Genomic DNA, 14,320 nt, shown 5'->3' on the forward strand with positions numbered 1-14,320 from the left:
CTCGTACCACAAATCACAGTCTTTTCACCAACGGGACATTTTCGTTCTTTACTAACTCAAAATTGCTCTGAGATATTTCCTAAATCACTTTTGGGCTGGGACACTCAGGCAGAACTTTTTAGCCAAGTAGATCTCTGAGAGGTTTGTGATTATGGCCCCAGAATTATAATTTACATTACAGTTAAGAAACCAACTACTGGAGAAAGCAACGTATCCATAACTATGTATGAAAATGTGTGCATTAGACTTGCAGTCCAAACATTTGTATCTGTGTGGGCCATTCAAAGTACTAGTGCACCAACACTGCGTAGGTGAAAACACACAGTGCTTTTCCATGTTGATTAAAGCCTGAAAAATGCTCCAATACAATACACAGAGGACCTCGTTGCTACTGTCCAGAGTTTAACGTTTTGTAATGCATGTGTTCATGAACACATTACCAACTATAGCACTGTATGAATAGAAGGACATTCACGTGCAGTGCAAGGGGAACCATGAGCTGGTTAGATACATTGAGAAAAATCATCAATGTTACAGGATTCATGTTTAGATATACTACAATAAGTAAGATTTGTTACCAGCTGGTTGGAGACATCAGCATGGTCTTTCCTGGTCATCCCCTCACCAATAGCCGACTTCATCAGACGGGACAGTGAAGGCAACACATTGATGGGTGGGTAGATCTAAAAAGCAAACACATTATTAGACTGCATGAATTTTGAAAGTTGCACAGAAAACCTTTTAATATTCTATCATTATTGTACTTATTTTAACTGTAGAAGCGACTGAAATCAAACATGCAGTTATAACATCAGTTGTTTTCCTTTGTATGAACCTTAGAGGAGGAGTCAAGAAAACATACTGTGTATTTTGTTCCTCCAACGCTATTACATCGTATTGTGGCAGGTTACTTTCACCTACTGAAAAGTACCTCCCTAGCTGCACACTGGAGTCTCACAACCAGACATCTGTGACAGTAATCTGTGACAGCTCTCTTACATAAAGAGGCCCATGCAGGTCAGCAGACACAAACATAGGTATATAAAACTGACAATGCATGAGCTTCACCTTATTGAATTCCAGTCCTTGTAACTTTGTCTCTTTGTCTTTTGGAGTATGACTTTACTTGTCCAATCATTTGATTTGGTAATGTCTAAGTAGGAATGCATCACTCCCACCTGGTTAAATTACCAAAGCTGTAGACATGCATTTGACAGTTTAGATGACTCACTCTATGTATCGTACATATGTGAATCCACATAACAGCCTGTGGCATTTTGAATCGAAGCTACTGCTGCGACCATCCAACCCATGAAAGAGTGACAGTTCTTAGCCCCCCCAAGTGGGATAAATGTTGCTTTGAAAAAAAGTCCTCAAACAAGGACTGATGAATACCTGTCTGTTGTGCAGCTGTCTGTCAACGTAAACCTGACCTTCTGTGATGTATCCAGTCAGATCAGGAATGGGATGAGTGATGTCTGTTAGATACAGAAATGTATTTCATCACAACATATTCCAAAAAAGGACTTGTATTAATGCTGCAGTACAATAAATATAACTGAATTTTAAATGCCTTAGTTTACATTCACAATGACAGACAGACACTATTCACACCACCCACTCATTTGCAGGTGTTAAAACAATGAGACACACAGGACACAAACAGTCCCAATTTCTGTTAGCTTCCTAGTTTGAAGACCTTTACTCTAAATCAAGAGCCTGAGAGCATTTGGGAACACCAGCGGTGTTTAGTAAATGCAGACACAATCACCTCCCTGGGATGCTGTAATGGGGGACTGTTAAACTACATAGGAGTAGGCTCTTCATACATGTTTCTATGGCAACTCAGTCTTCAGTGCATTTCACAATTCTATCCCAGGAATTCAAACAATGATTTGAGATTTAGGAATTTAAGACCAGAAAATAGAACATACATAGTAAGTATGAGCAAGCTGACACACAACAGATACACAAATAGATTACAACAAAGGATAAATACAAATATAAAAAAAATCTAGGTTTGCTACAGGGCTGACTGTTGGGAAGATACCAGTTAGATCCAACTTAAAACACAGAGAGTGTTAGCTTCAGCAATACATGCTGCGCTTACCATCATTGGGCATAGTAAGAATAGGAATCTGGGTGATGGAGCCATTTCTGCCCTCCACACGGCCAGCACGTTCGTAGATGGTGGCCAGATCAGTGTACATGTAGCCAGGAAAGCCTCGGCGGCCGGGCACTTCCTCTCGGGCCGCAGAGACCTACAGGAGGCAGTTGAGTGGGAGGGCGACATGAGAGAAGGGAAGAAGAAGCAGCTTTTTAGCAGTCACTGGCATTAAATTTCGTTCTCTACAATTTTATTTTTCTTGCATCAATTACTTAACAGTAGGGAGGTGATACCATGTACATACTGCATCAAACATGTTAGCAAACTACTGATAACAAACAGTATTTACTGTAGACTATTTCTTCATACTTGATGAATGTAAGCCCAATGTTTGCTCTCATTTCTTGGTTTCTGCTGGTCATCACTAATGTGCTAATGGGGAAAAATGGCTGACGCTCTACTATGTTTACCATCTAGTCTAACTGTGTCTGGTGGAATTACTGACTACAAAAAAATGTTTTTACTAAATAGTAGTACTGTTTAACCCTGTTTTATGGCTCTTGTTTTAGTTTAGTTGAAAAATGATCTGCTATTCTACCTACCTGAAATCTTTATTTTTCTTTATAAAAATAAAGATTAGTGTATCTTTACACATTAGTTCTGGATGTTAGACAAAATAAGTTGTAAAAGAAAGGACTATTAACTTAACCAAAGAAATACATATTATATATATATATATATAGGTCTATAATATATAGATCTACTCTTACTTTGCTTTTTTTCTATGCTAGTTGCAGTAAACGAAGAATTGCTCACGGTGTATGTTGCTAACTACTTCAGTGTCGTTCAGAAGAGGCAAACAGCTGGTTGGAAATGTTGCCATTCTGTTTGCAAAAAATGACCAAAAGCAAATCCTTGTTCCGAAAGTCAACTGAACTCCAAGCAAACAGGAGTGAAAATACATTTCATTCATGCTTAGATTTAAAGGTTGATGGGCAGGCAAAACACTTCTGAACCGTAGATTCAATGCAAAACAAAACCTTCAGTCGCATGAATAGGAACAGAAGTTAAATGTTAATGTCCTCTTGGCTCTTTGTATGTGCTGAAATACCCATCAAGCTGCCTGAGTCTGACAACTGGTGCAGTGTGGATGTGCCAAGGTTATGGACAGCAAATGCAAGAAGGGAAAATGCACATGTACCATTTAAACCCCACTTTGTGCTGCCAGCATATTGAGACAGCAAACTGTACAACATAAAAGGATTATTAAAGAGACGCAAAAGAGTGAGCAGAGAGGGCCTTACTCCTCACCACAAGGAGAAAGGTGGAGGGGCAGAGAGGGGGACATTTCCTTTTTAAAGCCAAGCCAACAATAATGAAGTTAAGGTATTTCCTACAGGAATGAAGGGCACATTATCCTCCCTTTCAGCAGGACTTGAGTGATTCTATCACCTTTGTGCTAATGCTGCAGAGAATTTATAGCGATGCGTTTTGTGTCACACTGCCTCATGGTCTGGTGCTATAACTGCTGCTGCACCCTGGTGAGAGTAGTGTTATTTTATTTTACCAGACATCTAGGAATAGTCCAGTGTTTTAAGATAACAGAAGAATGATAGTGAGCCAGACATACCTTCAGCTAAAAAACAAAAACAAAACCAAAACTACTTTTAACTGAACACCTGTTTCGACCACTGATACTCAGTGGACATCCATGGAGACTTGCCAATTTTATTTGCCAATATCTCACATAATCAATGGTGATTATAGCCTGAGAAATTGACAATTTATCCCAGTTTTAATACTTACTTCTAATACAGTGTTTTACAAAATGACTGCCAGTTCTTCACAAAAAAAAAAAAAAAAAGCAACCATCTGTGAGTCATTAGCCAAGATTTATGTCCTGATTACTGTAAGTACTAGTGGGCTTGGTGTTAAGAAACACAAGTTACACAAAAAAAAGTCCTGAGATGAAAAAACAAACTTATTGTGTTGATGGGATTTGTTAAGATCACGAAAAATATATATAATATATTATACAAGTATGATAAAATAAAAATAAAATAAAATATACACATATACAAGTAGCTTAACTGTTGATGTGAGAGGCTTTATACCTGACACCTCCATATAGTCAGTGTTCCCATAACTGCCTTATATCGACTGAAAATAAATGAACTGATCTTATTGCTCATGTGGATAACACAATAAACTCTACATAATAAGCACTTCTTCAACAGGTTTTGTTGTGTCTACTTACTACTTGTAGATAAAATCACCTTTTTTAAGTACAACCAGAGCTCATTTTATGAGTTCTTATACATTTAACTTTTTCCGACCAAAATGTGACCAGTTTAATGAACATGTGCAAGACAGCTGGTAGTTGTACCTCTCTCAGAGCTTCAGCGTAGGAACTCATGTCAGTTAGGATGACCAAGACGTGCTTCTCACACTGGTAGGCCAGGTACTCTGCTGTGGTCAGCGCCAGGCGAGGGGTGATGATACGCTCAATGCTGGTTGGTCACAGAAACTCTTAATTATTTTAATATCCACATTAAGCTGTTTTACAGCTGGCTGAAGGAGCTAAGGCAAAAATGTACTCAAGACATTTTAGATTTATGAATATCCAGCCAGTAAACATAACTGATTCTGACATGAAATATCATCTCTGATTGAACAGAACAGAATAACTTAAACACAATACAAAATCTGGAAGCAGCTGGCACAATTACTGCTTTCACATGCTGAGGCCGTTTCTGACTGTATCTTACGTGGGGTCATTGGCCAAGTTCAGGAAAAGACAAACGTTGTCCATGGAGCCGTTCTCCTCAAAATCAGACTTGAAGAAGCGAGCAGTCTCCATGTTGACCTGACAAATAGCACAAGTTAATAATATAGGACAGGGACATTTGGTGCAAGATCTTCATTCACTTTGAGAAATTATTGAACATAAGCCCCTTTTTAGACATCAAATTTTAAATATCATACAAACCATTACAGTTAAATCAAAATAACAAAATATGACTAAAACCTGTCAAAGAAAGACATCTATTTACAGGATTAAGACCTGATTAATACCGTTTTTAACTCTCCTCTTCAACTATTGACAACAGGATGTTTATTGTTGGAGAAGTACAAGAACGAAGAGTCAGCAGTGAGTAAAGTGAAGCATGTGTGTATGTGTGTGTATTTGGTGGAGGTCAATGTGTCACCATTGGGGATTTACAGCAGGGAAGCAGCTGAGGAGGAGAAAACTTGATACTGCGGGGGTGCCAGTGTTAAAGGACTTGTTGAATTAGTAACCTGTCTAGAGGGCCTTGGGATATGGTCAGAGGTGCAGAAATAACAAGAGGGGCTTAAAGGTTAAATCACCTTGTGAATAAAAGACATAAAGCAAACTGGAGGAGAGGGGACAAGGTGTCACAACAGGGTTAAGAGGGAGATTAGAATCACAGATGGGGTAAATAAAGGTGTCCACTAACTGCTGCAGTCTGCCCACTTACCCCCATGGCTGCAAAGACAATGGCAAAGTTGTCAGAACTGTAGTCCATCACATCCTTGGACTTCTGCACCAGGCCAGCCTGGCGACAGATCTGGGCGGCAATCTGAGAAGACAAAGTAAACATACATTATTTAAAAATATGAGAAATATCAATTTAAAGGGAAAGTGTATGTTTGTGTTCAGTTCCTAGCATCTTCAATTCGAGACATTTTTCCATACTGTATAAAATCACCTCAAAATGGCTCAAAAGTCATTGAGCAGGGCTCAATAAGACATTAAGATTACTGTGTATGAAATAATATATTGATATATGGTGAGAGGATGATATTAAAGGAAACCCAATGCATTTTTCTATATTTTTTTAATGTCAACAAACCTATAAAAAGACCAAAAGCTCTTTGACTCCCCTTTGCTATCTGTAGTCCGTTTCACAGAGCTATTTCAGCTCCAGAAATAAATGTACAATTAATATTATTAACTATCGAAAGTTACGTGATTCACTGTTCAAGTTCTTCTGCAGCTTGAATCTGCACATATCATCAGTCCAAAAGCTGAACAACTGTTTTAAAAAAATCCAAGCCTGTTAAAATACTGTAAAAAATTCACATAGTCCATTTACCTCCGAATGTTTTATAAATGATTCATGTATTCCATAGCAGGATTGTACTCTGATGATGCTAGAGTGAAAAGTAGGGTGAGGAAAACTACCAGGGACAACTGGGCCACCACTTCCACCATTACTCCAGAATCAGCATGCACAAAATTGTATTATTCATGATTTATGTTTTTACTACTCTTTCTTACATAGGAACATCTTTAACATCTTCTTCTGGGAAAAAATCTAATTCTCAGTCATGTTTGCAGTGTCAAGGTTCTACATTTGTGTAAGTCATAACTTAAAAATAGTGTTTCATTGGCTATTAATACACTCCCGAAATATACAAAGAAGTACAATGTTCTTACTGTCTAACAATGGTTTTCCATTCTGAGACAGCAATCGAATGTTGTCCCTGAGCATTGATAGAGGCCTATCAGGGGTCAACGCTAGCTTCTAAATCCTCTTCTTTTTAGCCGAAGTGCATCAACAACAACCAATGGCCTGTCATTCAAGAAACCTCAGCTGTGCTGGAGCTTCACTAGATTCAGACCGAAAGATCAGTCAGTTTATTTCAGTTGTATACAACGGGGTCGTCTGTATGGCCACCGTTTATTTCATCTTTGCTTTGGGACAATTTCCAAAGCAAGTTCCACTTCAACTAGTGTACAGTGACAATCTAGCAGGAAATAACAGATCCCCCACCGTCTTTCAGTGTGACCTGATCTTGTTTAATTTCCACCCAGCCACAACAAAGCTGTGTGTTGTCTGTCAGCATGATTAAAATACAGGGTTACAAAAACCAGGGTTCAGTCAATGTCACAAAAGCACAATGAGTTTAGCTGAGCCTCCGCTTTCTTGAAAGGTAACATATTAATCACATGAACGGACACAGAAGCCATTGATTGTTATGTATTGTTATGTGCACAGATCATGTAGTAAACACAGCAATGAACGATTTGTTTTACTTCACTTGAACTACAATGTTCCATAGAAATCAAGGAAGTAGGACTTCACTGATTTGTGAAATAGTATTGTGAATCATAAAAAAAAACAAAGCAGAACTAAAACTGTTGTGACACCATAGTGAGGAAAACACCTGAAATACGTCAATGACCTGAAAAATCAAGTCCTATTATCAAACGGTCACAGAACCAAATAGAAAAATAAATCAAAAGCTCTCATGTTTACATTTAGGTATTCCAAACCACAGGATGAATAGACGACAGAGTCTTCGTCCTCATGCTCTGAAAGTCATTTAAATACATGATGTGGCTTATGTGTGGCAACTAACCAATCTACAATAGAGGCCTGACTGATGGAGTGTTACTGAGATTGTGACCTCTAACATCTCAGCAGAGATGCTCTTCTTCTGAAGTACCTTATCCACATCAAGAAAGATTCTAACAAACAGGATGCACCTGTCCACATTTTGGAGACTCATCAAATGCTCTGTATACTTGATCTGGTTTGGTCTATTTTAAAATTAAAGTTTAACACAGAAAGGTTTGCAAAAAGGGAAGAAAGATGATACAAACATACAAGCCTTAAAAGGATCTTAATAATATGTGAATTAAATTCAAATAGGTCTTTCTAGGTACATTTGTGATGGTACCTTATATAGCAGGATTTACAGTTACAATTATTATGAACTAAAGCACATCATCATATTGAACATTCTACTTCTATGAGGACAAAGCAGTAGTAACTTGGCCATGTGATAACTCATATGTGGTTAAAACCAAAAAGGAAAAGATGCCTAGCAGAAAACTAATGATCCCACCATCATCCCCCTCCCCTTCCTCTACCATACCCACCTCCCCTACCCATCTGTCAGTGACCAGCAGCCAGGTGAAGAGGCAGCTGGAGAGGCTGAATCAGAATAAGGCAGCAGGACCTGATGGTGTCAGCCCCAGAGTCCTGAAGGCCTGTTCTGAGCAGCTCTCTCGCATTCTACAGCACCTCATCAACCTGAGTTGCGGCCTGGTGGCTCAGTGGGTAGATCATCTGCTTTGAATGCAGAAGGTTCGGGGTTCAAACCCCGTCACACACACCAGGTGTGTCCTTGAGCGAGACACTAGCTCCCGGGCGCTGCATGTAGCTGCCCACTGCTCCATGGGTTAAATGCAATGTTTCATTGTAACATGTAAATGTGACATATGACGATTAAAGGCTTTCTTCTTCTTCTGGAGCAGGTGCCAAAGGTTTGGAAGACATCATGTCTGACGCCAGTTCCTAAACCGTCATCTCCTCCTGCTCTAAGTGATTACTGTCATGAAGGTCCTGGAGAGACTGGTTCTGACCCATTTGAGCCCTCAGGTTGAGACATAACTAGCCCCACTACAGTTCGCCTATCACCCCCGGGTTGGAGTAGATGATGCTATCGTCTACCTGCTCCAGCGAGCTCTCTCACACCTGGACAAGGCAAACAGCACTGTGAGGATCACGTTCTTTGATTTCTCCTGTGCCTTTAACACCATCCAGCCTGTCCTGCTGAGAGAGAAGCTCCTGAAGATGCAGGTAGACTCCTCCACAGCCTCCTGGATCACTGACTACCTGACAGACAGACCACAGTTTGTACGACTGCAGGAATGTTAGTCTGAGCGGGTGGTCAGCAGCACAGGAGCACCTCAGGGGACTGTCCTCTCACCTTTCCTCTTCACCCTGTACACCTCAGACTTTCAGAGGTCTGGTTGACAGTTTTGTGAAGTGGTGTGGGAACAACCATCTGACCTTGAATGTAAGCAAGACCAAGGAGATGGTTGTGGACGTTATTATTGTCTATACTGTATGTTATTTCTGTACTGTGTTTTGTGTATTGTCGTTGTGAAGATTTTGTTACTTAATGTTCAAATGTTTTCTGTGTAATGGCTGCTGCAACACCAAAATGTCCCCTTGGGGATCAATAAAGTGATCTATCTATCTATCTATCTATCTATCTATCTATCTATCGCTACCTCATATATGCTGTAGAAATATGAATTCTCCCTCAGCTACATGTTTATTTGATAAGAATCATTTTCAGCCTATAATACAATGCATGGACCACCATATAGAATACACTTCATTAAAGATTCAACACCAAATATTATCTCAAACTTTTCCTTAATATACTGCACATACTAAAGAATTCTCTTCTGTATGATAACATTTTTTTGCACCAACTTGTTAATAAGAACCCACATTATATAAGTTAACCTGATCTGATATTTGCTTAAACCTATTTAAATATTTTATTAAATATGTGTTTTTGCATTACGCTGTTAAGATAATTATGCTTCTTGAATTTAAAAAAATATTCTATCTCTGTTGAAATAAACTGGTTTAGTAGGTCTGACCTCGTTGTGGGGCAGCCCAGCAGCAGAAAAAATTGGGATCTTCTGTCCTCTGGCAATACTGTTCATCCCATCGATGGCTGAGATGCCAGTCTGAATCATCTCCTCAGGGTAGATACGGCACTGAGGATTGATTGGCTGACCTGGAAAACACAGAAAGACAATGAGACATTGGCTGTATATGTTTGTAAAGCATATAATGATAAACTATTGGAGAGGGGGGTTGATGACATTTTTGTTAAATTTTCAGGTCATTATATATGAGTGGGTATTTTATGAATTATTTACATATTTTTTAATTATGTTTCTGTTCCATTTTGCTTACCTTCTACTTATTCAATTTACATCTAGACATACAATCTAGATGTGTTTTTATTAAAACAAACAAACAAACAAAAAAAAAAACACTAAACTAAACTAAAAAACTACATTTTTTTTATATTCTGTATCAGTTAACTTTCTGGCCGTACCTCTAAACTTTGGCCTCACAAATAAAAAAAGAATGCAATAAGCATTATACATCTCTAATCTGTACTTGTTACTCAGCTAAAGCCATCTTTAGTTTATCACAACCAGACATTTGTAGTACATGGCACAGGGAAAAATGGGATGGGAGGTTTACTGAGCAAATTTGTTTATAGTCTTTATTGAAGAAGTAAATTTACCTAAAGTCACCTGTGACTGATTATTATTACTGATACTTTCTTTTATTTTTATTGTTAAGCATTAAAGGGGTGCTAGAGCCAATCCCACTTTTAGCACTAGCATGGAATGGAATGGAATGGAATAGCAGAATAGTTAATCAAACTACATGCCTTTGGACTGTGGAAAGATACAATGTTGCTTGGTAACTGGGTAAAATAACTTTTTAATTCAAACTATTTGTGATGTTCTTTTGTCAGCATTTTGTGTGTGTGTGTGTGTGTGTGTTTTTTTATGTAGCACTTTTGTAAAATACATCCATTTGGAGTAGAAAACATCCTACAAAAATATTAAAAGGCCACTGAGGCCTTACCCATAATGTCCAAGTAGTCCTCAGCCAGAACACTGGGCCCACGGTCGATGGGTTTCCCTGAACCATTGAACACACGCCCTGAAGGAGGAAGATTTTTCACATGTGAGTCAAGCAGAAATCAATTCTAAATAACAACCATTTAGTTTGACTGGAAGGTGAATGAAAATGTAATTACTGAGAAACACCAATAAAATACAGTTAATTAGATGACACTTCCAACCAAATCTGATCTATTCTACTCTGTGTCATAGTCTAACAGATACAAGTGGCTCTGCTGGCTCTTGTCAAGCCTACAAGGAACAAGTACAAGTAATTATAAATTCATGGACATGACTAATGATACTTCAGAAACAAAGTGCAGGTTTACTTTCTACTGCTGTTAAAATATATGTAACCTTGTGCTGTACTGAGATAATCACACTGATTGAGGCAGTCAAGAACACCAAGAAAAAAAGGTTTCATTCTATGTTGTTTTTGTTTTACCATTTACTGAGCAGATTGGAAATGTAAGTAAAATAGGGCACATTGAAGGAAATTATCGTCTAACACCATTCAGCACTACGATGAAATGTTCTGCTTTGTGTCACAAAGATAGAAGGGCTACAGTGTGCAGCTCTCTATAAAGCCTGAACTGTAGACTAATTAGGAGTATTACATATGCCATCATGTTGATCATACCCAGCATGTCTTCTGACACTGGGGTACGCAGGATATCACCAGTAAACTCGCAGGCTGTCTTCTTGGCATCAATGCCTGATGTCCCCTCAAACACCTGAACAAATACACACACAATATTTATGATCATTTCTAATAATTGTGTATTGTTTTTACAATAAACAATTCAGATTTATTGTGATAGGTTCTGTCCATGGTTCGTCACAGGAGCAGCAGATTCATATTTTAGGTCTATACTCAAAATAAAAAGGTTGCAGTCACCCATTTTAAGTTTAAAAGTAGGTATACATTTTGAGTTATCCCAGATAAATGATGTAGTGACATCTTTGGTGGCCCTACATCACACTGGGAGAAAAGTTTAAAGACAAACATCATGGTCTTGTGACCAAAGATAGCGGGACAAAATTCTGGCAGTGTCAAAAATTTAAGGTGACTGTTTAAGCATGACTGCTGATACAACCTACAGGTACTAACCAACACAATGCATTGCCCATTGTTGTTTTACTGTTCACATTTGTTCTGTCCCATAATGAACAGCAGGACTCTGAAACTAGAGTTGCAATAAGTGTCAGTCAGCTATAATTCTGTAGTCTGTTTCTTACCTGGACGACTGCCTTGCTGCCGATTACTTCCAGGACCTGGCCACTCCTCTTGGTGCCATCTGGGAGGGTCAGGTGTACAATCTCTGCATATCTGGGGAACTGGTTCAAACACATTTAACACTAAAATTAGATCAATAATTCAAGAGGCCTTTGCACGTGAGTGGTGATGAAAACAATGTTTTTATGGTGAGTTAAGTGCTTCTCTAGGCGGTTCCATTGCTAAATTCTCAAAATTGATTAGCTGACTAGTAAAATATAATACAACAACAACAACAACAACAACAACAACAACAACAACAACAACAACAACAACAACAACAACAACAACAACAACAACAACTACAACAGTAATAATAATAGATATGATTTGAAAACAAGGTTAATTAGGTGATTAATGGCTGAGAAAATGATTTTTGGGTTGTTCTAATTCATTATTCTGATTGTCAATTATCAATAGAAGGACCCAAACACGAACATATAGATCTATAAAAACAGAACATCTTAGAAGCCTCACCTTCACATTATCCAAGATCACCAGGGGTCCATTTACACCTGATACAGTAGAGTAAGCTGGAAGAGAGAAAATACTGCATTCATGACAGAAAAAAAGCACAGGCAATACTGACAATATCGCCTTTTCGTGGTGCAGCTGAAAGCCACCAATCAACATGGGAACAAGCAGACCTCCTGTTAATACTGTTAATAATCACAAGCTGACCTTTCAAGGTGAGATTTAAACAGCTTACATGCACTTCCAGACCCAAATGTCATAGGCAAGCAAATGTCAGGAAAAATGCATGAAATCTACTTGTCCACATACAGTGAGTACAATTACACAGGAGCATGGTTAGTTCTGAGCCTCACAATAATTGAGTACCAAATGAAGGGTCATCCATGAGGAAGGTTAGTAGAAAAAGGTGGCCTTCCCCAACATTAAACCATAATAACTGAAGCAAGATGTGCTGAAAGTACATACTAGAGCTCAGTAAAAACTACTCATGAAATAGCATCTAGACCCTATTTGGACAGTTGTATATTTTCTGTTCTTCAGACTCAGTGGTTCAGCGCTTACAATTTAAAGTAAAATAATGAGAAGCTATATTTATGTTACACTTTTAAGACTTAAAGACGCCTTAATTTGAGTACAATTCTGTCAGTACTGAAAGAACGATGTGTGAGATACAGACCTTTTAAGCTTTTTTACTAAGCCTTTTTCAAACATCCCTCAGGCATGCAAAACGTTGATCATAAGACTGGTGCTTGGCTAGAAGCTACTGTTTTTATTTACACAATTTAACTCTTGAAGGTCACTTAATGCAACTGTCATTGATGGATCCTCAACTCTAGAATTGTTTACAAGACCTCAGTCATACTTTGACTAACCCTAACCTTAACCCATAGATCTTGCTAAGTTAATTTCAACTATTACTTCATCCAAAGCATCAACATGTTTATTAGACCCCATCCTGACTACAGTACTTAAAGATGTTTCTTAATGAGAACATCCATAATATATTGATTACTGTCTTAATTATATATCATACTATATGTATAATTCTTGCAAAAGCTGTGTTGCATAGCAATTATGTGACCATGTGCGCAGGAAAAAAACCTGTAAAAAGATTTTCAGTCAGATTTAGATTTAGAATACATCATAGCATGAAACGGCACTGGTGAAAGTTACTAATGATCTTCTCTTAGCTTCATACTTGTTATCCTGTGAAACCTTAGTGCTGTATTCTGCTGTTTCTGCAATAACTGGTCATAATCCATTATCCTAACAGCTTTTTCTTTTAAGGGTAGCAGCAGTGCTGAAGCCTATCCACCTATGTCACTGGACAAGAAGACAGGACGCCAGTCACAAGGCTGACATAGAGACCCAAACATTTTCACTCATATTCACACCGATGGGCAATTTAGATTGACCAATTAACGTAACATGCGTTTCTTTGGGCTGTGGAAGAACGCCGGAGTTACGTTACACCTCTAGCTGCCATATTTCATTAATCAATGATTTACTAACTATTGATCTTTGTTAATGTTGCAGACTATCAATTAAGGAAACTTCTTAAGTTTGCATCCCTAAATCATTAAAGCAGTCCAATCTCTCCATTTCCAGGTTCAATAACAGCTGCAAAAGAAGATGGATTAATGGATTACTGGAATGATGACTGACTTGTAACCACAAAGGATCCTCAGAAGAGACAAAAAGAGAAGCAGGCTGAGTCTGGATCTAATCTCTTTAATCTCTAAATGAAGCAATCCTACTCACTCTGGTACCAACTGAAGGTGTGTTTGCAAAAACTACACTCGCACTTATTTTCCATCTGCATATCAGCAGATTTGAGTGTGGAACACATGCAAAAATATAGGATGGAAAGCTGCAGAGGACTGAAGGTGGTGGCATTGTTTCCACTGGGTTTTCTATTATGGTCAGATATCATGGTGTTCTTTTAATGTGTGAATTGTCGGTCTCATGCGACAAAGTTAGA

At 38.4% G+C, this 14,320-nt stretch overlaps 1 protein-coding gene across 1 annotated transcript in view; it reads right to left on the bottom strand.

The window, feature by feature from the left end:
- Positions 1 to 14,320, bottom strand: part of atp6v1ba (ATPase, H+ transporting, lysosomal, V1 subunit B, member a) — a 32,638-nt gene that overhangs the window by 4,290 nt on the left and 14,028 nt on the right. The window contains exons 2-12 of the mRNA XM_026356352.1: positions 12,343 to 12,398; positions 11,829 to 11,927; positions 11,230 to 11,323; positions 10,552 to 10,629; positions 9,540 to 9,679; positions 5,608 to 5,709; positions 4,876 to 4,973; positions 4,494 to 4,617; positions 2,111 to 2,261; positions 1,396 to 1,478; positions 579 to 683 (exon numbers count right to left, since the gene is read on the bottom strand). Coding sequence (XP_026212137.1) covers positions 579 to 683; positions 1,396 to 1,478; positions 2,111 to 2,261; positions 4,494 to 4,617; positions 4,876 to 4,973; positions 5,608 to 5,709; positions 9,540 to 9,679; positions 10,552 to 10,629; positions 11,230 to 11,323; positions 11,829 to 11,927; positions 12,343 to 12,398 — 1,130 coding nt within the window. The remainder of the gene's footprint in view (positions 1 to 578; positions 684 to 1,395; positions 1,479 to 2,110; positions 2,262 to 4,493; positions 4,618 to 4,875; positions 4,974 to 5,607; positions 5,710 to 9,539; positions 9,680 to 10,551; positions 10,630 to 11,229; positions 11,324 to 11,828; positions 11,928 to 12,342; positions 12,399 to 14,320) is intronic.

Source organism: Anabas testudineus, chromosome 15, assembly GCF_900324465.2.
Source record: "Anabas testudineus chromosome 15, fAnaTes1.2, whole genome shotgun sequence".
Classification (NCBI taxonomy): domain Eukaryota; kingdom Metazoa; phylum Chordata; class Actinopteri; order Anabantiformes; family Anabantidae; genus Anabas; species Anabas testudineus.